The 27,667-nt window shown below is 49.8% G+C and overlaps 2 protein-coding genes across 3 annotated transcripts in view; one reads left to right on the plus strand and one right to left on the minus strand.

The window, feature by feature from the left end:
* Positions 1-15,859, minus strand: part of vsir (V-set immunoregulatory receptor) — a 53,300-nt gene extending 37,441 nt beyond the window's left edge. The window contains exons 1-2 of one of the 2 annotated variants that reach the window (XM_070865556.1): positions 15,608-15,696; positions 2,788-3,373 (exon numbers count right to left, since the gene is read on the minus strand). In XM_070865556.1, coding sequence (XP_070721657.1) covers positions 2,788-2,833 — 46 coding nt within the window. In that variant the 5' untranslated portion in view covers positions 2,834-3,373; positions 15,608-15,696. Of the gene's footprint in view, positions 1-2,787; positions 3,374-15,607 lie in introns of both variants that reach the window. The other variant, XM_070865555.1, reaches the window with a different exon arrangement.
* cdh23 (cadherin-related 23) overlaps positions 1-27,667 on the plus strand; it is a 211,165-nt gene that overhangs the window by 67,261 nt on the left and 116,237 nt on the right. The gene's annotated exons all lie outside the window — the stretch shown is intronic.

Consider the following 27,667-nt stretch of genomic DNA (forward strand, 5'->3'; position numbering starts at 1 on the left):
GAGCATCCGGGAGGGCGCTGAGCACCTTGAGTCTCGTCGCCAAGAGCGTGCAGAAAGCAAGCGCAGGCCGCGGAAGGAGCGTGTGGCAAACCTGTCCCACCCACCCTTTCCCTCAACGACTGTCTGTCCCACCTGTGACAGAGACTGTAATTCCCGTATTGGACTGTTCAGTCACCTGAGAACTCACTGTTAGAGTGGAATCAAATCTTCCTCGATTCCGAGGGACTGCCTATGATGATGATGACATACTGCCCACCAGGACAGAGCTCTGCACATGCCGCCTTTCAGATGAGACGTTAAACCGAGGCCCCGTCTGCTCTCTCGGGTGGACGTAAAAGATCCCACGGCACTATTTCGAAGAACAGCAGGGGAGTTATCCCCGGTGTCCTGGGGCCAATATTTATCCCTCAATCAACATAACAAAAACAGATTATCTGGGTCATTATCACATCGCTGTTTGTGGGAGCTTGCTGTGCGCAAATTAGCTGCCGCATTTCCCACATTACAACAGTGACTACACTCCAAAAGTACTTCATTGGCTGTAAAGCGCTTTGGGACGTCTGGTGTCCATGAAAGGTGCTATATAAATGCAAGTCTTTCGTTTAAAAGTTTTACGATTAACTTCCCTCAAATTCAATTTTCTGCACACCGATGCTGAGAGTCCCCCAAAGGAAAAGGCTTTGTGAAATATGGCGATACTCGGCGTGCAAACGTTGCACTTGAAGAACCCTTGAAAATATCCTTCACTGCGGTGTTTACAATGCCGGCAGTTACAGTCGGTGTCCCAGCAATTTGCATGAGTCACTCGTATAAAAGAAGTACATTTCAGAAATCTCTATCTGGAAACAGGAATTTGCAGCCACTCAATATCTGTCTTTGTGCCTGAGTCACAGAGCCCAACACATGCTGAAAAGCTAACCCTAATCTGCTCCTTTCAATCGTTCCCACTTGTTGATTTGGCCATTCATTGTCGACTCGATACTAAGGCTTCATTGAGAACCGCAGCACCATAGTGCCCTGTCTCTCTGCTTGCTACAATTTATATCACAGAATAGTTTAAATTTCAACACAGAAAGAATCCTTTCAGCCCCTGCCTCAGCTCATCCGCTGCTGAAGCCCTCATCTGCGCCTTTGTTACCTCTAGACCCGACTATTCCAACGCACTCCTGGCCGGCCTCCCTCCGTAAACTTGAGCTCATCCAAAACTCTGCTGCCTGTGTCCTAACTCGCACCAAGTCCTGATCGTCCATCAGCCCCTGTGCTCTACCTTGGCTCTTGGCCCGACAAGGCCTCAATTTAAAAATTCTCATCCTTGTTTACAAATCTCTCCATGGCCTCCTCGTCCCTCCCTATCTCTGTAATCTGCTCCAGCCCTGCAACCCTGCGAGATCTCATCTAATTCTGGCCTCTTGAGCGTTCCTGATTATAATCGCTCAACCATTGGTGGCCGTGCCTTCAGCTGCCTGGGGCCCCAAGCTCTGGAACTCCCTCCCTAAACCTCCCCGCCTCTCACTTTCCTCCTTTAAGACGCTCCTAAAAACCTACCTCTTTGACCAAGTTTATGGCCACCACTCCTAATATCTCCTTATGTGGCTCGGTGTCAAATTCTGTTTGATGACGCTCCTGTGAAGCACCTTGGGACGTCTTACTACGTTAAAGGCGCTATATAAATACAAGTTGTTGTTGCCTTTCGAGAACAAAATCACAAATAGTTAAATGGTGATGTATTTTTTTTTGAATGGCTCGATGTTTGAGCCAGTCTTTGAAATCCGATAATGATGTGTTTTTATTGGTTGCTGAGAGATTGGCATCAATTTCAAAATATGGAACAGCACTTGTGCCAGACATATTTAAAGCTTGGAATACCTTACAAATAAATCTTTTTCTATATATATATATTTATAGATAAATTAATGCTAAACTTACAGCTCTTCGAAAATACTCTGCACAAATTATTGTCAAAACTTAAAACCCGCAAGTAAATTAGTCTCACGATCCAGAAAGGGATAAGTTACACGGTTAAAGTATTGCACGCAAAAATAAAAAAACGACCATTTTAGCTGGACGAGAGATGCAGCCAGCAGCAGTGAAGAATTAGAGTCTGGGAGCTTTTAAATAGAACCCTTTTTAGGCCTCTCTGACAGAGTGTTCAAGGGTTTGTTTTTCAACAGAAATCTCATTTCACAGAGCAGCTACGGAACAGCTGAGGGAGGGGACGCTGGAGGGAAGCCGAGAGATCATTGCAAAAGAAGAGATAATTGTGAAATGCAGGGTAGGGTGGGGTGGTAAGACTATTTTAATCAAAAAAGCTGACACTACGATTCAAACAAAAAAGCCAAAAGCTCTGTTTTAGGGAAGTGGTTCCATAAAGGACTTGCGAAAGTGCATGTGTCCTTGTGGGATTAAAGGGATGTTTTTCTGTTGAGCACCATTTACCTGTTAAGTGCTCAAATCCGCTGAGCAGTTTATCCAGTTTCGGGGAGTAGGGCGTTTCACGATCGTGCAACAAGGGCTTTTTCGTCTCACTGTTGCGTGTGAGATCTTCCCTTGCACAAAATAGCTGTTGCTGTGACCGACCTCGCTCCAGTGACTGGAGCCATTGTAGGTGAAACGCTTTGAATCGTTTCGGAGCGACGTCATCAGGCATTCTATAAATGCAAGTCTGTCTTTTTCTCATCGGAGGTTAGCCTGAAGTGTTCAGACGTGACCAGTTTTTTTCCGAGCCGCTTTCCAAGCCGAACCAGAATGTACACACTGTGATACCGCAAAACACAAACACTGACTAACCTGTGAGGTGGAGGGTCTGAGAGGCTGTAGAAAAGGTCATCATCATCGACAGTCCCTCGGAATCGAGGAAGACTTGCTTCCACTCTTAAAATGAGTCCTCAGGTGGCTGAACATTCCAATACAAGAACCACAGTCCCTGTCACAGGTGGGACAGACAGTGGTTGAAGGAAAGGGTGGGTGGGACAGGTTTGCCGCAGGCTCCTTCCGCTGCCTGCGCTTGGTTTCTGCACGCTGTCGGTGACGAGACTCGAGGTTCTCAGCGCCCTCCCGGATGCGCTTCCTCCACTTTGGGCGGTCTTTGGCCAGGGACTCCCAGGTGTCGGTGGGGATGTTGCACTTTATCAGGGAGGCTTTGAAGGTGTCCTTGCAATGTTTTCTCTGCCCACCTGGGGCTCGCTTGCCGAGAAGGAGTTCCGAGTAGAGCGCTTGCTTTGGGAGTCTCGTGTCTGGCATGCGAACAATGTGGCCCCGCCCAGCAGAGCTGATCAAGTGTGGTCAGTGCTTCGATGCTGGGGATGTTGAGGACTCTAACGTTGGTGCGTCTGTCCTCCCAGGGTAGGCAAGGTAAAGAAAGGACAGTTGGTGTCTGCAAGTAAACATGGTGGCGGCTTTATAAGAACATAAGAAATAGGAACAGGAGTAGGCCATACGGCCCCTCGAGCCTGCTCCGCCATTCAATAAGTCCATGGCTGATCTGATCACGGACTCAGCTCCACTTCCCCGCCCGCTCCCCATAACCCCTTAATCCCTTATCATTTAAGAAACTGTCTACCTCTGTCTTAAATTTATTCAATGTTCCAGCTTCCACAGCTCTCCGAGGCAGCAAATTCCACAGATTTGCAACCCTCTGAGAGAAGAAATTCCTCCTCATCTCTGTTTTAAATGGGCGGCCCCTTATTCTAAGATTATGCCCCCTAGTTCTAGTCTCCCCCATCAGTGGAAACATTCTCTCTGCATCCACCTTGTCGAGCCCCTTCATAATCTTATACATTTCGATAAGATCACACCTCATTCTTCTGAACTCCAATGAGTAGAGGCCCAACCTGCTCAACCTTTCCTCATAAGTCAACCCCCTCATCCCCGGAATCAACCTAGTGAACCTTCTCTGAACTGCCTCCAAAGCAAGCATATCCTTTCGTAAATATGGAAAACAAAACTGCACGCAGTATTCCAGGTGTGGCCTCACCAATACCTTGTATTGATTGGATCGGCAGCCGTCTTGTCTATTGTGTGTTTAAGTCACGGAGCCTCTCGGAACCTGAGTCATTTGGCAACAGGTTTCAGAGCGTTTCAGACAAAGCCACTTGCAGGGATCTTGGTTGCGTGGGAACATAGTATGCACAAAACAGCAAGTGTCAGCGCAAGAGTAGGTCGATACTGAGATTAATTTTTTGTTATGAGGTTCCCGTGATGATGCTCGAGTACCTCTGACGCACAGTGATCCAGTTGATCATAATAAGAGTCGGCCATTCGGCCCCTCGAGCCTGCTCCGCCATTCAATAAGATCACGGCTGATCATCGACCTCAACTCCACTTTCCCGCCCGCCATATCCCTGGATTCCCCTAGAGTCTGAAAATCTATCGATCTCAACCTTGAATATATTCAACAACTCAGCATCCACAGCCCTCTGGGGTAGAGAATTCCAAAGGTTCACAACCCTCTGAGTGAAGAAATTTCATCTCATATGCATCGTAAATGGCCGACCCTTTATCCTGAGACTGTGACCCCCCCCTAGTTCCAGACTCTCCAACCAGGGGAAGCAACCTCTCGGCATCTACCCATCAGAATCTTGTGTGTTCCAATTAAATTGCCTCTCATTCTTCTAAACTCCAAAGATTGGAGGCCCAATCTACTCAATGTCTCCTCATAGGACAACCCTCTCATCCCAGGAATCATGCTGATGTTCAGTTCCTGAAGTGAGTTGTGTTTTACCTGGGTCCTGTCTCTTGAAGGTCATAGCTCAGGTACTTCCTGTGAGGGGGGGGGGGGGGGCTAAGTAGACACAAGCTGAGGTCAGCTGGAGACTAATTGATGATGGAAGTCCCTTAGATTGGCAGATGCTTGAAAATCCCTGGCTCCGATGCAGGCTTGCACATCTGTATTACTGCGCTCAACATTAAACTTGACTCATCTGCAAACGACCACTTCTGAAAAGAGCTTCCAATAATCAAATCTTCGTCTAGGCTGTTGATTTCAATTCGTTCAACATCCCTTGGTGACTCTGCATCAAGTGTCAAAACCAAACTCCTTGGCCAATAAATACAGATGGTGCTTTTCTTCACTTCTTTTTACTTATTCGTTCCTGGGATGTGGGCGTCGCTGGCAAGGCCGGCATTTATTGCCCATCCCTAATTGCCCCTTGAGAAGGTGGTGGTGAGCTGCCTTCTTGAACCGCTGCAGTCCCGTGTGGTGAAGGTGCTCCCACAGTGCTGTTAGGGAGGGAGTTCCCGGATTTTGACCCAGCGACGATGAAGGAATGGACGATATATTTTCAAGTCAGGTTGGTGCGTGACTTAGAGGGAAACCCAGTCTAATTCCTGTATACTTCCCCATACGCGTGGTGCAACTCGTCCCTTTCCCACACAAAAGGGTGTTCCCCTCCAAGCCAGCTCCCAGGACCAGCCAGGCACCCAAGGTGCAAAGGCTCAGATCGGAGCCAATCCTCCAACTCCAGTATAAGTCTGCAAGAGACCTGGATTCCTGCGCTCCTAGAAATGGCTTGGTCTACTTGTGTCCGGGTTCATTTTGGACACCAACAAGGAACGTAGCTTGGCATCACTCGAGCATCCATGTTTTGCCACATGTGTTGGAGAAGCACACAGATTGACAATGGGTATTGTATGGATACGGTGGTGAAGTTGTTCTGACACTGGATTAGCAACCAGGACGTTATGAGCTCAAGTCCCACCTTGACGAGATGTGAAATTGATTTCATTTAATCTGGTAGTTTATGGAAAAAACCCAACTGTGTCACTTGCGTCTGTCACAGAACCTGCCATCCCCATTTGGTCTGGCCTGCGTATGTCCTGAGACTCTCAATCTTGCCCTTTGAAGTGGTCCAGCAGGCCATTAAATTGTAAAAGCAATTGCTATCAAGAAAAGGGCTTAGCGCCTTTTTAGGGCATCCAGAAAGGTTCAGAACGTATCACCTTGCCCAAGTCCCGAGGTGGCCCAACACGCCTAGATCTTTTCCGTAGATCATTTCTACCTTCTGCTTCGAGCTCCTCCCTCCCCAGAAACCTAGCCTGTGGCAGGAAGGCCATTGTGAAGTCCTGGTGACTCCCGGCCTCCAAGAGTAGCCTCGACTGTATTCAGCTCAATGTTCTGTATCAGCGATCTTTGTGGATCTTGTCACAGTGCCAAATTACACCGGATATACGGCACAGAAACAGGCCATTCAGCCCAACCAGTCCGTGCCGGCGTTTATGCTCCACTCGAGCCTCCTCCCGTCTTTCCTCATCTAAATCTATCAGCATAACCCTCTATTCCCTTCTCCCCCATATGCTTGTCCAGCCTCCCCTTAAATGCATCGATACTATTCGCCTCAACCACTCCCTGTGGCAGCGAGTTCCACATTCTCACCACTCTCTGGGTAAAGAAGTTTCTTCTGAATTCCCTATTGGATTTCTTGGTGACGATCTTATATTGATGGTCTCTAGTTATGCTCTTCCCCACAAGTGGAAACATTCCCTCCATTCATCCTTTCCCGATAGGTATACCCTCGCATTTTTGGGATCATCCTTGTATTTACTAGGTGCCATAGAAATGCAACTTGTTATGGAGCATTGATGTGTATGAAGTTTTCGAAACTGGTCGCTCGAAATAGAAATTGTGTCGAGCCTGCCCCGATCAGCAGCTGTGTTGCAGTGTGGTAATTCCAGGTTAACTGAGCTTAATTCCTGCAAGGAAATGGTGTCCCTATTGCCTCCTGTTCCAACTGTACAGGGTATTGGTGAGGCCACACCTGGAGTACTGCCTACAGTTTTGGTCTCCGTATTTAAGGAGGGATAGACTTGCATTGGAGGCTTCTCAGAGAAGGTTCACGAGGTTGATTCCTGAGATGAAGGGGTTGTTTTATGAAGAAAGATTGAGCGGGTTGGGACTATACTCATTGGAGTTTAGAAGAATGAGCGGTGATCTTATTGAGACGTATAATATAATGAGGGGGCTCGACAGGGTAGATGCAGAGAGGATGTTTCCCCTCGTGGGGGAAATCTAGAACTAGGGGGTATAGTTTCAGAATAAGGGCCTGCCCATTTAAAACTGAGATGAGGAGGAATTTCTTCTCTCAGAGAGTCATAAATCTGTGGAATTCTCTGCCCCGGAGAGCTGTGAAGGCTGAGTCATTGAATATATTTAAGGTGGAAATAGACAGATTTTTAAACAATAAGGGAGTGAAGGGTTATGGGGAGTGGGCAGGGAAGTGGAGCTGAGCCCAAGATCAGATCAGCCATGATCTTATTGAATGGCGGAGCAGGCTCGAGGGGCCAAATGGCCGACTCCTGCTCCTATTTCTTATGTTCTCCTTTAGAGTGTAACTATTTCCACAACATTACAATCTGCTGTAAAGGTTCTCTCTTGAGAGCCGTTCTGGGAAAATGGACTGCAGCCAAACTGCCAACACTCGCATACTTAAAACTAATTTCTTGGTATCTGAGAAATGTCCTTCCTGTGCAGGAGTCCCTCTCCGTGACTGCACATAATCAGGGCCCAGTGTGCAGTGGGTGGGGGGGAAACGGGATGGAGGGGGGGTGGGTGGGGAGGGAGGCAGCGCTAAAGATGAGAGATTAAAAACCAAGGCCCCAGTTCCTGAAACGATCTTGTAGCACTGTACGAGTGGGAGCAGAGAGCTCACCCAGTGCCCTGGCAAACACCCCTCGCTCAACCAGCGCCAACCAACATGGACTAACTTGTCACTCATCTGGTCACTGTTGATTGGATCTTGCTGTGCGCCCGAGAGGCCAATGAGCTATGGGGCCTCCTGAGATACAATGCGAGGCGCCATAGAAATGCAACCGGTTGTGGAGCACTGATGTCGGTGAGGTTTTTAGAAATGTCTTCAGTGTAAAGTCCCACAGTTGACCCAGTGCAACACAACCCCTTGCTATTTGATTGATGTCTAGGTAGCACTTTTTGGAGTGATTTTTATTTCATTTCCTGTTGTGGTACGGGCAGATGTCGAAGCTCTTTCCGTAACCAGTGCCCTTTGTGCCGATGCCCCAATTCTTGCTTGTGTAGTGATCGTTTTTAACCACACCTTCGCCACCAATAGGTCTTCACACAGAGGCCAAGTGGCTAACGGTTGCAATGGAGGGACCAGGCCTCGACAAGACAATGTAGAAGCCATTGTTTGACCCCTGACCTGTTGGCTCAGTCAGTCAATCATTGAGTCTTACCGCACGGAAGGAGACCATTCGGCCCGTCTTGCCTGTGCCAGCTCTCTGCAAAAGCTGTCCAATTTAGTCCCACCATCCCCCCACCCTGCACTTTCCCCATAACTCTGCAAATTAGTTCCTCATCTCTGTCTTAAATGGCCGACCCCTTATCCTGAGACTGTGCCCCTTGGTTCTCGACTCTCCAGCCAGGGGGAGACAACCTCTCAGCATCTACCCTGTCAATCCCCTTCAGAAACTTGTATGTTTCAATGACATCACCTCTCATTTTTCTAAATTCCAGAGAGCATAGGCCCATTTGCACAATCTCTCAGCCCTCTCACCCCAGGAATCAATCAAGTGAACCTCTGTTGTACAGGTTGGACCTCTCTGGTCCGGAAACATCCGTGGTTCGGCATTAGCTGGGCCTGAGGGAGAGGCGGGTTTATTTTTTTTTTTAAGTTTTGATTGGCTGGAGCGGCTGTCAGTCAGTGAGTGTGTTCGGCGATTGGCTGGAGTGGCTGTCAGTCAGTGAGTGTGTTCGGCAATTGGCTGGAGCGGCTGTCAGTCAGTGAGTGTGTTCGGCGATTGGCTGGAGCGGCTGTCAGTCAGTGAGTGTGTTCGGCGATTGGCTGGAGCGGCTGTCAGTCAGTGAGTGTGTTCGGCGATTGGCTGGAGCGGCTGTCAGTCAGTGAGTGTATTCGGCGATTGGCTGGAGCGGCTGTCAGTCAGTGAGTGTGTTCGGCGATTGGCTGGAGCGGCTGTCAGTCAGTGAGTGTATTCGGCGATTGGCTGGAGCGGCTGTCAGTCAGTGAGTGTGTTCGGCGATTGGCTGGAGCGGCTGTCAGTCAGTGAGTGTGTTCGGCGATTGGCTGGAGCGGCTGTCAGTCAGTGAGTGTATTCGGCGATTGGCTGGAGCGGCTGTCAGTCAGTGAGTGTGTTCGGCGATTGGCTGGAGCGGCTGTCAGTCAGTGAGTGTATTCGGCGATTGGCTGGAGCGGCTGTCAGTCAGTGAGTGTGTTCGGCGATTGGCTGGAGCGGCTGTCAGTCAGTGAGTGTATTCGGCAATTGGCTGGAGCTGCTGTCAGTCAGCGAGTGTGTGCGCGGGTGCTGATGGAGCCGCCCACAGGCTGCCAGCACGCGCACACGCACACACACAAGAGCCCGGGCACTATCGACGGGTACCGGTAAGCGTGACCTCCCGTGGTTCGGAAGATTCTGTGTTCTGGGACCAGTCAGATCCCAAGGGTGCCGGACCAGAGAGGTCCAACCTGTCCCGCCTCCAAGGCAAGTATATCCTTCCTGGGAAAGGGGGACATCAGGGGCAACTGGAGAGGAGAGAGATGGGGGGACATAACTCACACAGCATAAGCGGGATGGGGGGGCGGGAGGGGGTAGATCCATCCCCCTCAATCTCTCGGTGCTCTCCCCACCTTGCGGTTGCGATCGTGGCCTTGGCAACAGAGCCTGGGAAATCAAAATGGTTGAATAAGGGGGAGTAACATTCTGCACAGGATGTGTCATTCACCCTTGATTCCGGAGAACACTCAACGGCAGCCTTGACTGCAGTGTGGACAATGTGACAGCGTCTGTTCCCAGAACCAGGGCCTCATTTACCAGCAGAGGAATGAAGGGACCCAGAAACGCAAAATGTGCGGTGTGTTTAAAACCGTACGGTTTCTACCTCCCCGCACGGCACCACCCCTCCAACCCCCCGAACAGTGTCCCCTAACCCCCCCCCCCCCTCCCCACACACACACAAAACTGAGGGAGGAAGGGAAATTTAGGCCGTAATGGAGACACTTGTCACTTTAAAGATTAATTGAGAACGTTGCAGTGACTTTTTTTTAATCTCATAGCACTCCTGTGAAGTGCCTTGGGACGTGTCACTACGTTAAAGGCGCTATATATATACATACATACACCAGTTGTTGTTGTCTCAGTGACATATTGATATCGGTGAGTGGGGCAGTGCGTTTTTCCAATTTCAGTCAGGCTCACTCTGGCATGGTATTTTTTTAATAATTCATTCACGGGATATGGGTGTCGCCAACAAGGCCGGTATTTGTTGCCCATCCCTAATTGCCCTCGAGAAGGTGGTGGTGAGCCGCCTTGTACAACCGAGTGTCTCGCTGGGACATTTCAGAGGGCAGTTAAGAGTCAACTACATTGCTGTGGGTCTGGAGTCACATAATAGGCCCAGACCGGGTAAGGGCGGCAGATTTCCTTCCCTGAAGGGCCAGATGGTTCCTTACGACAATCAAGTAGTTTCCTAGTCTTTTTCTTAGGCAGTCCCTCGGAGTCGAGGATGACTTGCTCCCACACTAACATGACTGATGAGCCCAATGCGGGACCTACAGTCTCTGTCACAGGTGGGGCAGACGGCGGTTGGAGGGACGGGTGGGTGGGGTGCTTGGGTTGCCGTGCGCCCCTTCCGCTGTTTACGCTTGGCTTCCGCGTGCTCCCGGCGAAGAGGCTCGAGTTGTTCGGCGCCTTCCCCGGATACCTTTCCTCCACTTTGAGCGGTCGTGGGCCAGGGATTCCCAGGTGTGGGTGGGGATGTTACATTTATTTCAAGGAGGCTTTGAGGTTGGTGTCAGTTGCTTGCTTCATCAAAGAGCAGGCGGGCGGCAATGGAAACGTGATGATGGGCCAACCCCTATTGTTTTAACACACCTCGTAAAGCCCTGTGAGCGAGCAACGCATCATAGAAATTTACAGCACGGAAGGAGGCCATTCGGCCCATCGTGTCCGTGCCGGCCAACAAAGAGCTATCCAGCCCAATCCCACTTTCCAGCTCTCGGTCCGTAGCCCTGGGGGTTACGGCACTTCAAGTGCACATCCAAGTACTTTTTAAATGCAATGAGGGTTCCTGCCCCTCATCATTATAGGCAGTCCCTCAGAATCGAGGAAGACTTGCTTCCACTCTTGAAGTGAGTTCTCTGGTGGCTGAACAGTCCAATACGAGAGCCACAGACTCTGTCACAGGTGGGACAGACAGTTGTTGAAGGAAAGGGTGGGTGGGACTGGTTTGCCGCACGCTCCTTCCGCTGCCTGCGCTTGGTTTCTGCACGCTCTCGGCGACGAGACTCGAGGTGCTCAGTGCCCTCCCGGATGCACTTCCCCTGCTTAGGGCGGTCTTTGGCCAGGGACTCCCAGGTGTCGGTGGGTATGTTGCACTTTATCAGGGAGGCTTTGAGCGTGTCCCTGTAACGTTTCCGCTGCCCACCTTTGGCTCGTTTGCCGTGAAGGAGTTCCGAGTGGAGCGCTTGCTTTGGGAGTCTCGTGTCTGGCATGCGAACGATGTGGCCTGCCCAGCGGAGCTGATCGAGTGTGGTCAGTGATTCGATGCTGGCGATGTTGGCCTCTACCACCCTTTCAGGCAGTGAGTTCCAGACGCCCACCATCCTCTGGGTGATAAAAGTTCTCCTCAAGTCCTCTCTAATCCTTCTCCCAATTACTGTAAGTCTGTGCCTGCTGGTTATTGACCTCTGTGCTCAGGGAAATAGGTCTTCAGGAGCGATCTTGTGCATCGATCCAAAGTGTGGAGCCGGGAAATGATTCATTACAGCGGTGGGAGGGAGCGGGGGAGGTGGGGAGAGGTACAGACAAGTGCTTCAAAATGAGAGGGTGGGGCCGGGGATTACATTACATCGCAAATTGTGATTGCAGTTCATTCAAAACTAACGTTGAACGTCCGTTTGCAATGATCTGTGGAGGATGTGCGTGGGCTGTGTTATGGGGGCAGTAACTCAGAAGCTTTGTGTAGGCAGTGCTGAGAAAGGGAGCTTGTTACTGCAATATGAAATGCTTATTCTGTGTATCGTTGCAAGCAAAAAAATAAATGTTTTAGAATACGAATGAGGGCAGGAACAACATTTGGTTGAAAATTCTAAATTCAAAATTCTCATCCTTGTTTACAAATCCCTCCATGGCATTGTCCCCTCCCTATCTCTGTAATCTCCTCCAACCCCACAACCCCTCCCGATGTCTGCACTCCTCTAATTTTGCCCTCCTGAGCATCCCTGATTATAATCGCTCCACCATTGGTGGCCGTGCCTTCAGCTGCCTGGGCCCCAAGCTCTGGAACTCCCTCCCTAAACCCCTCCACCTCGCTACCTCTCTCTCCTCCTTTAAGACGCTCCTGAAAACCTCCCTCTTTGACCAAGTTTTTGGTCACCTGCCCTCATTTCTTCCTTTGTGGGTGACAGATGTACCTGTTTTGTATTGCACCACTCCTGTGAAGCGCCTTGGGACGTTGTACTACGTTAAAGGCGCTATCTAAATCCAAGTTGTTGTTGTAGTAAACCACCTCAAAACTCTTCACAGGACCACCATCAGACAACATTTGAGCCACATAAGGAGAAATTAGGGCAGGTGACCAAAAGCTTGGCCAATCAGGTGGGTTAGAATCACAGAACGGTCACAGCACAGAAGAAGTCCATTCGGCCCATCGAGCCCGTGCCCACTCTCAGCCAGTCCCACTCCCCCCCGGCCCTTTCCCCGTGGGCCTGCCATTTTCTTTTCCTTCAGGTACTCGTCCAACTCCCTTTTGAAAGATAAGATCGAGTCTGCCTCCACCACCCTTTCGGGCGGCAGCGCGTTCCAGAACCCAACCACCCTCTGGGTTTTAAGGAGGGAAGAGGGGCAGAGAGAGTTCAGGGAAGGGAATTCCAGAGCTTGGAGCTGAAGGCCGCTGAAGGCACGGCCGCCAATGGTGGGGCGTTGGAAATCGGGGTTACGCAAAAGGTTAGAATTGACCAGCACCTTACACAGTTGTACCGCAGCATTGCACAATGTAATTTCAAAACCCGTGTCGTTTTTGTTTTCCCTTAATCGTAGCACCTCGTATAGAGCACAACTCGGAGTTACAGCATTAACCCAGCTCGTGAGCGCCACACATCATTTATGCAGGTCTTGCTCCAGTAACAACATAAGCTTGCCACCCGACAGTGGTTCGAGACTCTGTCCAACTTCTTGCAGCAAAGTTGGGGCTACAAGAAAAAAAATAGGAGCTCGAACGCGACACAGTCAGCGAGCGAGAGACACAGCTCAGAGTGCTTCAGAAGACTTCGGCAGACATTTTTGTCTTTCTCAAAGGTGCGCTATTCCTCGGAGACTGAATAAGGTTTTTGTTATGCCGTTCTGTCCCTCTCTGAGCTTGCTATGCAAATGAGGGAGTTTTCTTCCCCCCCCCCCCCCCCGCCCCATCCCCACATAATACAATCTGTGACGAAAAAGGGGAGAGAGCTTCAGTCAGACAGTCAGTACATTGTGAGCAGGATGCTCGCTCTGCTGTGTGGGTGGATGTCGGCTGAAGTGTTACTTTGTTCCAGATGCAGTGCGGAGAGAGGTGCTTACTGACCCACTGCCCCCACAATTAGGAGCAGTTACAGTTGCCCCCCTATTTGATCTTCGTGGCTTAGAGGCAGCTACAATTACCTGGATTCGCTTGTCAAGAGCAGTGGCAGACAAGCAGCAAAATATCACAACAGCTCCACACACCCTAAACTACCCATCAGCAACACGAGAGAGAGAACAAACTAACACGTTTATACTTTCACCACCGCAGGGTGTCCCACTTTTACAGACAATGAAGTACTTTTTTGAAGTGTAGTCACTGCTTTAATGTCGGAATCGCAGCAGCCAATTTGCGCACAGCAAGCTCCCAGAACCAGCGCTATGATAATTAGCGGATAATCTTATGTTTTTTTGTTATAGAAACATAGAAACATAGCAAATAGGTGTAGGAGTAGGCCATTCGGCCCTTCGAGCCTGCACCACCATTCAATATGATCATGGCTGATCTTGCAACTTCAGTACCCCATTCCTGCTTTCTCTCTATACCCCTTGATCCCTTTAACCATAAGGGCCACATCAAACTCCCTTTTGAATATATTTAACAAACTGGCCTCAGCAACTTTCACAGGTTCAACTGCATTCCACAGGTTCACAATTCTCTGAGTGAAGAAGTTTCTCCTCATCTCAATCCTAAATGGTTTACCCCTTATCCTTAGATTGTGACCCCTGGTTCTGGACTTCCTGCATCTAACCTGTCCAATCCCATCAGAATTTTATATGTTTCTGTGAGATCCCCTCTCATTATTCTAAATTCCAGTGAATATAAGCCTAGTTGATCCAGTCTTTCTTCATATGTCAGTCCTGCCATCCCGTAAATCAGTCTGGGGAACCTTCGCTGTGCTCCCTCAATAGCAAGAATGTCCTTCCTCAGATTAGGAGACGAAAACTGTATGTTTTGTATGTACGTTAAGGGCTTAAATATTGGCCTGGGACAACTCCCCTGCTCTTTGAAATAGTGCCATGGGATCTGTTACATCCACCTGAGAGAGTAGACGGGAGCCTCGGTTTAATGCCTCAGCTGAAAGACGGCCCCTCCGACAGTGCGGCACTCCCTCAGCACTGCACTGGGAGTGTCAGCCTGGATTTCTGTGCTCAAGTCCCTGGAGTGGGACTTGAACCCACAATCTTCTGACCCAGAGGCGAGGGTGCTGCCCACTGAGCCACTGACTGGCAGAAGAGAGTCACCAGTTTGTAAGATGAATATTGAGAGCATTGCACACTTTCTGCTGCTACACTCCTCTGGACTGAGGTGAAGTTGCCCCAGTGTAATTATTCTCGACTTAAAATATCGCCCCTGTTCAGCCGAATGCAGCATGTAGTTATGGAACTGTTGTTGGTTTCAGAAGGGGCGACATGGGTGTAGAGGTCGTGTCAGTGATGGGTGGGGCGGGGGGGTGGGGAAATGAATGAGACATTTCTCTATCACTGTGGTCGCGTTGTTCAACCAAAGCAGTGAAGTGACAGTGCTATTTTCAAATGATAGAAGTTTGTGACACCCTGCAGGACAGTAGTTCAGTGCAAGTCAATTACATTGAAACCACTGCTCTCAAACTTGCAGAAATGTGGTTGGCCGTACTATTTGCAATGTACCATTGTCCACAATGCCCGCTGTGGGGACGTGGGACGGAAGAGTACAGGTATTTCAGGAACAAAAGAGTTCCACTTGCACCCAATCGGGTTGGAGTTAACTCCGCATTCTCTTTAAATTCTTGTTAAATTTAAAGTCCTTTACCTGAAGTGCTCCTCCCCACAGCATTTTGATCAGCGGGGGGAGTGTACGTGATTGGGCGTGTGTCTCCGAATCTGAATTAAACGGGTTATGTTGCTGTACGTTTGTGCCTGGTAACCACAACGATAAAGCCCAACGCTTGTTTTGGCACCAACACAAACCGAATAAGAGCAACACCACAACTTTTGCAAACAACAAAATAAGAGAAATTGCTGTTTCAGTTGTGCGAGCCGAATTTGAAATTGTGCTTCTCAGAATTGGCACTGTTCGACAGGGCAGTTCTGTAGCAATGGAAATCGTTGCCCTCTATCGCAGCAAAGCAAACAATCATCTTTGTTATTCCACGATCGTCCTTACCTTCTGTCACCGTGTTGAGAAGCAGGATGACAGTCCAAGCGAAGAGCTGGTGAGTTCGTTTGCTCTGAATGTCCATTATTAGCTTCTCTCGATGCATGGGTCTTCGCTCATCTGCTAACTTCCTCATGTGTGTCTGAGGTAGACAGAGAAATCCTCAGTGCTGTTTACTGCGTGAGCTCTGTGCATTTGACTTCAGGCCTGCCTCTGCGAGAGGGTTTATGTTGCTGTGGCTGTGAACGCCACACTGTGCAAGGAACTGGAAACCTGTTATTTGCATGAAGGCGGAATAGAAAGATTCACGCTGGTTCTAATTGGTCCTCGCGTCACTGATTGGCATTTTCCTTTTTGCCACCACCATGCAGCAGAAAAGTTTGTTTTGAATATAGACAGAGTGAGGCTGCTGCCTTTTCCCAGCTGTTCGCAGACTTCTCTTCCAAACCGCCCCGTCAAACAAGTAATGTAATATATACATGTGCCATTCTAGGAAATAAGGAAAGACTTGCATCTATATAACCGCCTGTCACAGCCACCGGACGTCCCAAAACACTTTACAGCCGACAAAATATTTTTGGAGTGTAGTTACTGTTGTAATGTGGGAAACGCGGCAGTCAATTTGCGCACAGCAAGCTCCCGCAAACAGCAATGTGATAATGACCAGATAATCTGTTTTTAGATGTTGATTGAGGGATAACTCCCCTGCTCTTCTTCGAAATAGTGTTATCTGCTCTTCTTCGAAATAGTGCCATGGGATCTTTGACGTCAACTTGAGAGGGCAGACGGGGCCTCGGTTTAACGTCTCATCCGAAAGCTGGCACCTCCGACAGTGCAGCACTCCCTCAGCACTGCACTGGGAGTGTCAGTCTAGATTTATGTGCTCCAGTCCCTGGAGTGGGACTTGAACCCACAACCTTCTGACTGGGGCGGGTGAGGGTGCTGCCCACTGAGCCGCAAGTAAGATAACCCTAACCAACAGCTTGATGAAAGCTGACAGCCCCGAATACAAGCTTATTGACACGTGAGGACAAGAATTGACTCTCACCGTGCAGAGCGACTAGGGTAGCCAACTCTGGTTGGTCATATTCCTGGAGGTTTAATCACAGGACCTCACATCTCCAAACTCCCCTATTGCTCAAACAGCCTTTTCCCCCTCATCTTTTTAAAAATGTATTCATTCTCGAGATGTGAGTGTCGCTGACAAGGCTGGCATTTATTGCCTGTCCCTAATTACCTCGAGGAGGTGGGGGTGAGCCATGATTTCAGAGGGACAGTTAAGAGCCAACCACATTGCTATGTGTCTGGAGTCACATATCAGCCCAGACCGGGTAAGGACGGCAGATTTCCTTCCCAAAAGGACATCAGTGAACCAGATGGGTTTTTACCACAATCCAGTAGTTTCATGGTCACCGTTACTGACACTTGCCTTTTAATTCCAGATTTATTTAATTAACCAAATTTAAATTCAGCTGCCGTGGTGGGATTTGAACTCATGTCCCCAGGCCTCTGGATTACTGGTCCAGTAACATAACCACTCTGCTACCGTACCCATATCTCCAGCAGTTATATAACCATTAAATGAAGGTGTTGAAAGGAATGCCCCAACGATTGTTCTCCCGGGCGTTGCACCCAGCAGACCAGAGACTGGGGGGCAATGCTGGAGGGTTGCTGACCCCGAGTGAGACACAGGCTGACAGTGGCTCTCGGTCACCTGACGTTCCGTCACTTCTGTGGCAGTGGGATAATAGAAGTGAACAAAAGTGCACTTTGCAACAACACTGCATTGCTAAATAGTGGAAGCGGATGTTCAAGGCACAGGACCTGTTTGCAAGCAAGCTCTGGGGGGTGGGGGTGAGGGTTAGGGGTGGGGGGGCTGGCTGTGGGAGGGGGGGGGTGAAGGTGGCAGGGGCTGGTGCGGGGTGTGGGAGTGGTGGGGGGGGTTTTGGGAGTGGCGAGGCGGGGGGGTGAGGAGGGTATGGGGGTGGTGGGGGATTGGGTTGCTGGGGGGGTTGATGGGCGGAGATTGGGGATGGGGTGGAGGGAAGCTGGGGTGGGGGTTGCGGGGGGGGGTCACGGGAGTGGCGGTGGGGGTGTGTGGCAGGCTGCATGACACCGAGCTGCATGATGAGAAATTAGCACAGGTGACCAAAAGCTTGGTCAAAGAGGTAGGCTTTAAGGAACGTATTGAAGGAGGAAAGAGAGGCAGAGAGGCACAGCACAGAAGGAGGCCATTCGGCCCATCGACTCTGCCCCGGCTCTTTCGAAGAGTGATCCTGTCAGTCCCACTCCCCCCGCCCTTTCCCCATATCCCTGCAATGTATTTCTCCTTCGAGTATTTATCCAATTCCCTTTTGAAGGCTGCTATTGAATCTGTATCCACCGCCCGATCAGGCAGTGTGTTCCAGAACCTCACCGCTCGCTGCGTAAATAGATTTTTGCTCATGTCGCCCTCTGGTTCCTTTGCCAATCACCTTAAACCTGTGCCCCCTGGATCCTTGGAAAGAATAACATCACTGAGCCACGCAGAGCGGCAGTAACAAGTTCACGTGTACATTTTCAGCCAGAGTAGCGACATCTCGCGAGGGACCAAGAGGAGATACGGTACTTAAACCGGATCAAGTAAGCTGCTATCAGTCCGTTGCGATTCAGCAGGAGAAGAGGGTTCAGGTTTGCGAAGGGCAACGGTGAACAGACCTTCAGCCTCCGGACGCCCGCACCCCACCATGCTGCCATTGGTCAACCAGACATGTCCATCTTCACGGGGCCCCGCCTTCCCACGGCCAATCAGCAAGCAGACAGACTCTTCATTACCCGATGGGATGTTTCCTGACTGTCAGTCAAGCAGCCTTTTCCCCGCATCTCCAATACTTTTAGATCGAATCAACAAGAATGTGCAAAGAAAACGTTAACAATGCAGCATTTTATTTTTGTAGAGCCTCTACGATGTTGCTCTCAGCATTATCATGGAGATTAATCGTTCCATCCGCGGACAATCCTGGAGGGCCGGTGACCTCAATATGCTGGTCTAACTGTTTTAGATAAACCATTTCGAAGCAACTCCAGCAGGGACCGAGTGAGTTAGAAACATAGAAACATAGAAACATAGAAAATAGGTGCAGGAGCAGGCCATTCAGCCCTTCTAGCCTGCACCGCCATTCAATGAGTTCATGGCTGAACATGAAACTTCAGTACCCCCTTCCTGCTTTCTCGCCATAACCCTTGATCCCCCGAGTAGTAAGGACTTCATCTAACTCCCTTTTGAATATATTTAGTGAATTGGCCTCAACTACTTTCTGTGGTAGAGAATTCCACAGGTTCACCACTCTCTGGGTGAAGAAGTTTCTCCTCATCTCGGTCCTAAATGGCTTACCCCTTATCCTCAGACTGTGACCCCTGGTTCTGGACCTCCCCAACATTGGGAACATTCTTTCTGCATCTAACCTGTCTAAACCCGTCAGAATTTTAAACGTTTCTATGAGGTCCCCTCTCATTCTTCTGAACTCCAGTGAATACAAGCCCAATTGATCCAATCTTTCTTGATAGGTCAGTCCCGCCATCCCGGGAATCAGTCTGGTGAACCTTCGCTGCACTCCCTCAATAGCAAGAATGTCCTTCCTCAAGTTAGGAGACCAAAACTGTACACAATACTCCAGGTGTGGCCTCACCAAGGCCCTGTACAACTGTAGCAACACCTCCCTGCCCCTGTATTCAAATCCCCTCGCTATGAAGGCCAACATGCCATTTGCTTTCTTAACCGCCTGCTGTACCTGCATGCCAACCTTCAATGACTGATGTACCATGACACCCAGGTCTCGTTGCACCTTCCCTTTTCCTAATCTGTCACCATTCAGATAATAGTCTGTCTCTCTGTTTTTACCACCAAAGTGGATAACCTCACATTTATCCACATTATACTTCATCTGCCATGCATTTGCCCACTCACCTAACCTATCCAAGTCACTCTGCAGCCTAATAGCATCCTCCTCGCAGCTCACACTGCCACCCAACTTAGTATCATCCGCAAATTTGGAGATACTGCATTTAATCCCCTCGTCTAAATCATTAATGTACAATGTAAACAGCTGGGGCCCCAGCACAGAACCTTGCGGCACTCCACTAGTCACTGCCTGCCATTCTGAAAAGTACCCGTTTACTCCTACTCTTTGCTTCCTGTCTGACAACCAGTTCTCAATCCACGTCAGCACACTACCCCCAATCCCATGTGCTTTAACTTTGCACATTAATCTCTTGTGTGGGACCTTGTCGAAAGCCTTCTGAAAGTCCAAATATACCACATCAACTGGTTCTACTTTGTCCACTTTACTGGAAACATCCTCAAAAAATTCCAGAAGATTTGTCAAGCATGATTTCCCTTTCACAAATCCATGCTGACTTCGACCTATCATGTCACCATTTTCCAGATGCACTGCTATGACATCCTTAATAATTGATTCCATCATTTTACCCACTACTGAGGTCAGGCTGACCGGTCTATAATTCCCTGTTTTCTCTCTCCCTCCTTTTTTAAAAAGTGGGGTTACATTGGCTACCCTCCACTCCATAGGAACGAGGTTGCTGGGACTCTGCCCCCTGAATGTGGGTGACATTGGCAATCCGTCACAGTCCCCACGGCTTACACCGCCCGCGCTGATCACGGGCACCTGCCTATAGCGGGCAAATGGCACCAAGCTGCTCCCATTACCATCGGCGTCACTTATACCTTGTTAATCGCACCGACTATTTCGGGCAGATCACTAAACTTTACTTACCGATTTTAAAAAAAGTTTTGCTGACCTCAAGCAAAGTCGGTTCTTCATCGGTGGCCGTGCCTTCAGCTGCCAAGCTCTGGAACTCCCTCCCTAAACCTCTCTGCCTCTCTACCTCTCCTCCTTTAAAACGCTCCTTAAAACCTACCTCTTTAAACAAGCTCCTGCCCATATATCTCCTCATGTGGCTCCGGCGCCAAATTTTGTTTTATAACGCTCCTGTGAAGCACCCTGGGACATAAAAGGCGCTATATAAATGCAAGTTATAGTTGGTGTTCATTCCGCTGTTTGTACCTTTACCGATGGTAGGAGATTCTGGATGCAACGGCTCACCAGTAGGAGTGATCCTTGCCAAGTGGAGATGACATGATTTTTATAAAAATAATGTGTTGGTTACTTGGCATTTTGGTTTTGCCAGCCACCGATGACATTGCGTCAGCTCCCAGCGGGGTTTGTATCCATTGCCCATCCCGGGTTACCCAGAGCGCATTAAGAGGCAACCATTAGCCTGTCCACTTCCTCGTGCTGACACTGTTCGACCTGCTGAGCCTTTCAAACACTTCCGACTTTTGGAACCTTAAAGAAACAAGGCTCAAAATTGCCATTGACAATAATGGCAGACAGACAGGTTAAAGTTTTGTGTAAGTACCGGACAGGGGAGCGGCCTACATTAAACGTTCAGCCACTACTGTCCACTGTTGAGCGTTCGCTCCTCGTGAACATAAGAAATAGGAGCAGGAGTCGGCCATTCAGCCCCTCGAACCTGCTCCACCGTTTAATAAGATCATGGTTGATCTTTGACCTCAACTTCACTTTCCCACCCGATCCCCATAACCCTTGATCCCTTTAATATCCAAAAATCTAGCGATCTCTGTCTCAAAGACTGAGCCTCCTCAGCCCTCTGGGGCAGAGAATTCCACAGATTCACCACCCTCTGAGTGAAGAAGTTTCTCCTCATCTCAGTCCTAAATGGCCGACCCCTTATCCTGAGACTGTGACCCCTGGTTCCAGCCCGGGGGAAACATCCTCCCTGCATCTACCTTTCAAACTCTTTAAGAATTTTGTATGTTTCAATCAGATCTCCTCTCATTCTTCTAAACTCTAGGGAATAGAGGTCTAGTCTGCTCAATCCCAGTGTAAATCCTAGGCCCACGTGTCAGAAAACTGAGACGTAAAAAATAAAACTGATACTTGCATCGCACAAAACTGACAGCTTAGAGCAAAAGACATATTTCCACCTCATAAACTGGCAGATGCAGAGTGAAACCCACACACACATATCAGAAAGGTAATATCTTCTCACACATATCAGATAAATACAAGTCGAAAATAAAATTGATTCTCTTGTTCACATCTCATAGAAACATATAAAATTCTGACAGGATTGGACAGGTTAGATGCAGGAAGAATGTTCCCGATGTTGGGGAAGTCCAGAACCAGGGGTCACAGTCTAAGGATAAGGGTTAAGCCATTTAGGAACGAGATGAGGAGAAACTTCTTCACTCAGAGAATTGTGAACCTGTGGAATTCTCTACCACAGAAAGTTGTTGAGGCCAGTTCGTTAGATATATTCAAAAGGGAGTTAGATGTGGCCCTTACGGCTAAAGGGATCAAGGGGTATGGAGAGAAAGCAGGAGTGGGATCCTGAAGTTGCATGATCAGCCATGATCATATTGCTGGTGGTGCAGGCTCGAAGGGCCGAATGGCCTACTCCTGCACCTATTTTCTATGTTTCGCATACCAGAAACTGGCAGATACAAAGTAAATCCCTCGCTCACATCGCAGAAACTGACAGGTACAGTCCAAAACACACAAGCAAATAGCAGGAAGTAAGAGGTGCAGATTAAACCCCCACACACACATACCTTAATCTGACAGTAACAGAAAAAAGACACACACTCTCGTATCAGAGACTGAGAGATACAGTACAAAGCCACATTCGTGTATCAAAGACACAGTCAGCGTGAAATGCATTATCACATAGCAGAGACTGAAGCATACGGAGCAAAATCCACAGTCACATCTCAGACTCTGACAAGTACAGAGTGAAATGCACACGTACATAAGATTATAAGAAATACGAGCAGGAATAGCCCAGACAATCCCTCGGGTCTGTCCACCATTCATTAATATTATGGCTGAGTGCCAACATCAACTCGAGTTTCACAAGCCAGCGATTGACAGGTACAGATTAAATCTCACACTCACATACCAGAACGGGCAGGGAAGTGGAGCTGAGTCCATGATCAGTTCAGCCATGATCTCATTGAATGGCAGAGCAGGCTCGAGGGACCAAATGGCCGACTCCTGCTCCTATTATGTTCTAATCTCTCCTCAAGAAGGAGGCTTCTTCAGATCGATTCACTCTTGCAGTCTTCCCCTTCGGAGGTGGAAGCTAATGTAAGGAACGGTGGGAAACTGGGCTATGGGGAAGTTGCCCGGAGTTGATGTATATGTTCCCCGGTTCACTTGCCCCCCAACACCCCCACTCTGCACTGGTGCTTGGCTGCTTCAGACACTCTGCTGTCTTTTCTTCACTCCCTTCCCCTTCGAAAATAAATTTTGAGAGATTTAATTCATTCGATGATTCTTTTGTTGATCGCGTCCGCTGCCTGCGCTTGATTTCTGCACGCTCTCGGCGACGAGACTCGAAGTGCTCAGCGCCCTCCCGGATGCACTTCTTCCACTTGGGGCGGTATTTGGCCAGGGACTCCCAGGTGTCGGTGGGGATGTTGCATTTTATCAGGGAGGCTTTGAGGGTGTCCTTGTAACGTTTCCTCTGCCCACCTTTGGCTCGTTTGCCGTGAAGGAGCTCCGAGTAGAGCGCTTGCTTTGGGAGTCTCGTGTCTGGCATGCGGACGATGTGGCCCTGCCCAGCGGAGCTGATCAAGTGTGGTCAGTGCTTCAATGCTGGGGATGTTGGCCTGGTCGAGGACGCTAATGTTGGTGCGCCTGTCCTCCCAGAGGATTTATAGGATCTTGCGGAGACATCGTTGGTGGTATTTCTCCAGCGACTTGAGGTGTCTACTGTACATGGTCCATGTCTCTGAGCCATACAGGAGGGCGGGTATCACGACAGCCCTTCAGACCATGAGCTTAGATTTGAGGGCTTGGTCTTCAAACACACTTTTCCTCAGGCGGCTGAAGGCTGCACTGGCGCACTGGAGGCGGTGTTGGATCTCCTCATCAATGTCTGCTCTTGTTGATAAAAGGCTCCCGCGGTATGGGAAATGGTCCACATTGTCCAGGGCCGCGCCGTGGATCTTGATGACTGGGGGGCAGTGCTGTTCAGCGAAGACAGGCTGGTGGAGGACCTTTGTCTTACAGATGTCTTAGCGTAAGGCTCATGCTTTCGTACATCTCAGTAAATACATCAACTATGTCCTGGAGTTCAGCCTCTGAATGTGCGCAGATGCAGGCATCGTCCGCGTACTGTAGCTTGACGACAGAGGTTGGGGTGGTCTGGGACCTGGCCTGGAGACGGCGAAGGTTGAACAGATTCCCACTGGTTCTGTCGTTTAGTTGCACTCCAGCGGGGAGCTTGTTGACTGTGAGGTGGAGCATGACATCGAGGAAGATCGAGAAGAGGGCTGGGGTGATGATGCAGCCCTGCTTGACCCCGGTCCGGACGTGGATTGGGTCTGTGATGGATCCGTTGGTAAGGATCACGGCCTGCATGTCGTTGTGGAGCAGGCGGAGGATGGTGACAAACCTTTGAGGGCATCCGAAACGGAGGAGGACGCTCCATAGACCCTCGCGGTTGACAGTGTCAAAGGCCTTTGTAAGGTCGAAGAAGGCCATGTATAAGGGCTGGCGTTGCTCCCTGCATTTTTCCTGCAGCTGTCGCGCTGCAAAGATCATGTCCGTTTTGTCCCGTAGAGAATGAAATCCATACTGTGACTCAGGAGGAGCTCCTCGGCCACAGGGAGAAGCCGGTTGAGGAGGACTCCAGTGATGACTTTCCCAGTGGCTGATAGCAGGGAGATTCCTCTGTAGTTGCCGCAGTCGGACTTGTCCCCTTTTTTAAAGATGGTCACGATCACTGCGTTTCTGAGATCTCCCGGCATGCTCTCCTCCCTCCAGATGAGCGAGATGAGGTCATGCATCCGCGCCAACAGCGCCTCTCCGCCATACTTTAGCGCCTCAGCAGGGATCCCATCCGCTCCCGTAGTCTTGTTGTTCTTGAGCTGTTTTATGGCTTTTCCTACCTCGTGCCGGCCTGGGGTTTTACTGAGGTGGTGGCGGGTCGCATGCTGCGGGTTGGAGTCGAGAACACTCGAGTCAAAGGCAGAGTCTCGATTGAGGACATCTTCGAAGTGCTCCTTCCAGCGGGCCCTGACTGTCTCGGTGTCCTTGATGAGTATGCCCCCGTTCTTGGCCAGCAGTGGGGTGGAGCCTTGGGAGTTTAGAGAGGCAGGAAGGCAGGAGAGATTAAATGACAAAAGGGATGTAGGTGTGAGGAAAAAGGAGTCAGTAATGGGACAATTGAAGAAACAAAAGATGTGTCTAGATAGAGTGTAAATGGGAATGACAGAATCATCAGCAGCTGATGTTCGAAAAATGGGGGCAGAGGTTGTGGTCTGAAATTGTTGAACTCGATGTTGAGTCCAGGAGGCTGTAAAGTGCCTAAACGAAAGATGAGGTGCTGTTCCTCGAGCTTGCGTTGAGCTTCATTGGAACAGTGTAGGAGGCCGAGGACGGAGAGGTCAGAGTGAGAGTGGAGCGGGGAATTAAAGTGACAGGCGACCGGAAGCTCGGGGTGACACTTAGGGACAGAACAGAGGTGCTCCGCAAAGCGGTCACCCAATCTGCGTTTGGTCTCCCCAGTGTAGAGGAGACTACATCGTGAGCAGCGAATACAGTATACTACATTGAAATAAGTACAAATAAATTGCTGTTTCACCTGGAAGGAGTGTTTGGGGCCCTGGACAGCGGGAAGGGAGGGGGTAAAAGGGCAGGTGTTGCATCTCCTGTACTTGCACGGGAAGGTGCCGTGAGAAGGGGAGGGAGTGCTGGGGGTGACTGCGGAGTGGACCAAGGTGTCGCGGAAGGAGGGGTCCCTTCGGAATGTTGAGAGGGGAAGGGAAGATGTGATTGGTGCTGGGATCACGCTGGGATCGGCGGAAATGGCGGAGGATGATCCGTTGAACGTGAAGGCTGGTGGTGTGAAAGGTGAGGACAAGGAGAACCCTATAATGGTGAAGGGATGAGAGAAGAAGGGCGGGAAATGGAGCAGACACGGTCGAGGGCCATGCCAACCAGGTTGGAGGGGGAATCCTCGGTTGAGGAAAGAGAAAGACATAACCGAAGCACTAGTACGGAAGGTGGCATCTTCAGAACAGATGTGACGGAGACAGATAAACTGGGAGAATGGAATAGAGCCCTTATAGGAAATGGGATGGGTGGAAGTGTGAGCCAGGTAGCTTTGGGGGGGAGTGATGTTGTGTATCTGTAAAGCATGCACTCCCATGTTCCGCCACCAGGGAGCACTTCCCCTGAAGTCCCAAGGGATCCCAGCATCCCTTGGGAGCACTGTATATAAGCCGGCCCCTAAGGCCTGTTCCTCACTCTGGAGTGTCTTAATAAAGACTGAGGTCACTGTTACTTTAACCTCCCTGTGTGCAGCCTCACCTGTGTTAGGAACACAACTGGCGACGAGTACACAAATCCAACGCAAAGATGCAGCAAACTGTGGGCATCCTGGAGAAGTTCTCAGAGGGTGAGGACTAGGAAGCCTATGTCGAACGGCTAGACCAGTACTTTGTAGCCAACGAGCTGGACGGAGAAGGAAGCGCTGTAAAAAGGAGAGCGGTCCTCCTCACGGTCTGCGGGGCACCGACCTACAGCCTCATGAAGAATCTTCTGGCTCCACTGATCCCCACAGATAAGTCGTATGAGGAGCTGTGTACACTGGTTCGGGAACATCTTAACCCGAGGGAGAGCATGATGATGGCGAGGTATCGGTTCTACACGTGCCAGCAATCTGAAGGTCAGGAAGTGGCGAGCTACGTCGCCGAGCTAAGGCAACTTGCAGGACAATGTGAGTTTGATGGCTACCTGGAACAAATGTCAGAGATTTTTTTGTACTGGGCATTGGCCACGAGACCATCCTATGAAAACTTTTGACTGTAGAGACACCGACCCTCAGTAAGGCCATTGCGATAGCACAGGCGTTTATGTCCACCAGTGATAACACCAAACAAATCTCTCAGCACACAAGTGCTAGCAATGTTCATTAATTAACTGGAACTGTGTTTGCGAACAGAAATGTACAGGGCAGAAACCACAAGTCTGCAACTGCCAGTAGGCCTCAGGTGACCCAGATGACCCAGAGTCCTCAACAAAAGATGAATGCAAGGCAATTCACACCTTGTTGGTGTTGTGGAGGCTTCCATTCAGCCTATTCATGCCGCTTCAAAGGGTATGTTTGCAAGAGCTGCGGAACAATGGGGCACCTCCAGACGAACTGCAAGCTCTGCAAAACCTGCTAACCATCACGTGGCAGAGGAAGATCGGTCCATGGTCGACCAAAGCAATTTCGAGCCTCAGAGAGAGGAGGCAGATGCTGAAGTACACGGGGTGCACACATTTTCAACGAAATGTCCACCTATAATGCTAAACGTAAAATTGAATGGCTTACCCGTAGCCATGGAACTGGACACTGGTGCTAGCCAATCCATCATGAGTAAAAAGATGTTTGAGAGACTGTGGTGCAACAAGGCACTCAGACCAGCCCTGAGCCCCATCCACACGAAACTGAGAACGTACACCAAAGAGCTTATCGCTGTCCTGGGCAGCGCCATGGTCAAGATCACCTACGAGGACACGATGCATGAACTGCCACTCTGGATTGTCCCGGGCGATGGCCCCACACTGCTTGGAAGGAGCTGGCTGGGCAAAATCCGCTGGAACTGGGATGACATCCGAGCGCTATCACATGTCGATGAGGCCTCATGTACCCAGGTTCTTAACAAATTTCCTTCCCTTTTTGAGCCAGGCATTGGAAACTTTTCCGGGGCGAAGGTGCAGATCCACTTGGTCCCAGAGGCACGACCCATTCACCACAAGATGCGAGCAGTACCTCACATGATGAGGGAGAGAGTGGAAATCGAGCTGGACAGGCTGCAACGCGAGGGCATCATCTCCCCAGTGGAATTCAGCGAGTGGGCCAGCCCGATTGTTCCAGTACTCAAAAGTGATGGCATGGTCAGGATTTGCGGCGACTATAAAGTAACTATTCATCGTTTCTCGCTACAGGACCAATATCCGCTACCTAAGGCAGACGACCTATTTGCGACGC

Source organism: Pristiophorus japonicus, chromosome 22 (assembly GCF_044704955.1).
Source record: "Pristiophorus japonicus isolate sPriJap1 chromosome 22, sPriJap1.hap1, whole genome shotgun sequence".
In the NCBI taxonomy this organism is placed as follows: domain Eukaryota; kingdom Metazoa; phylum Chordata; class Chondrichthyes; family Pristiophoridae; genus Pristiophorus; species Pristiophorus japonicus.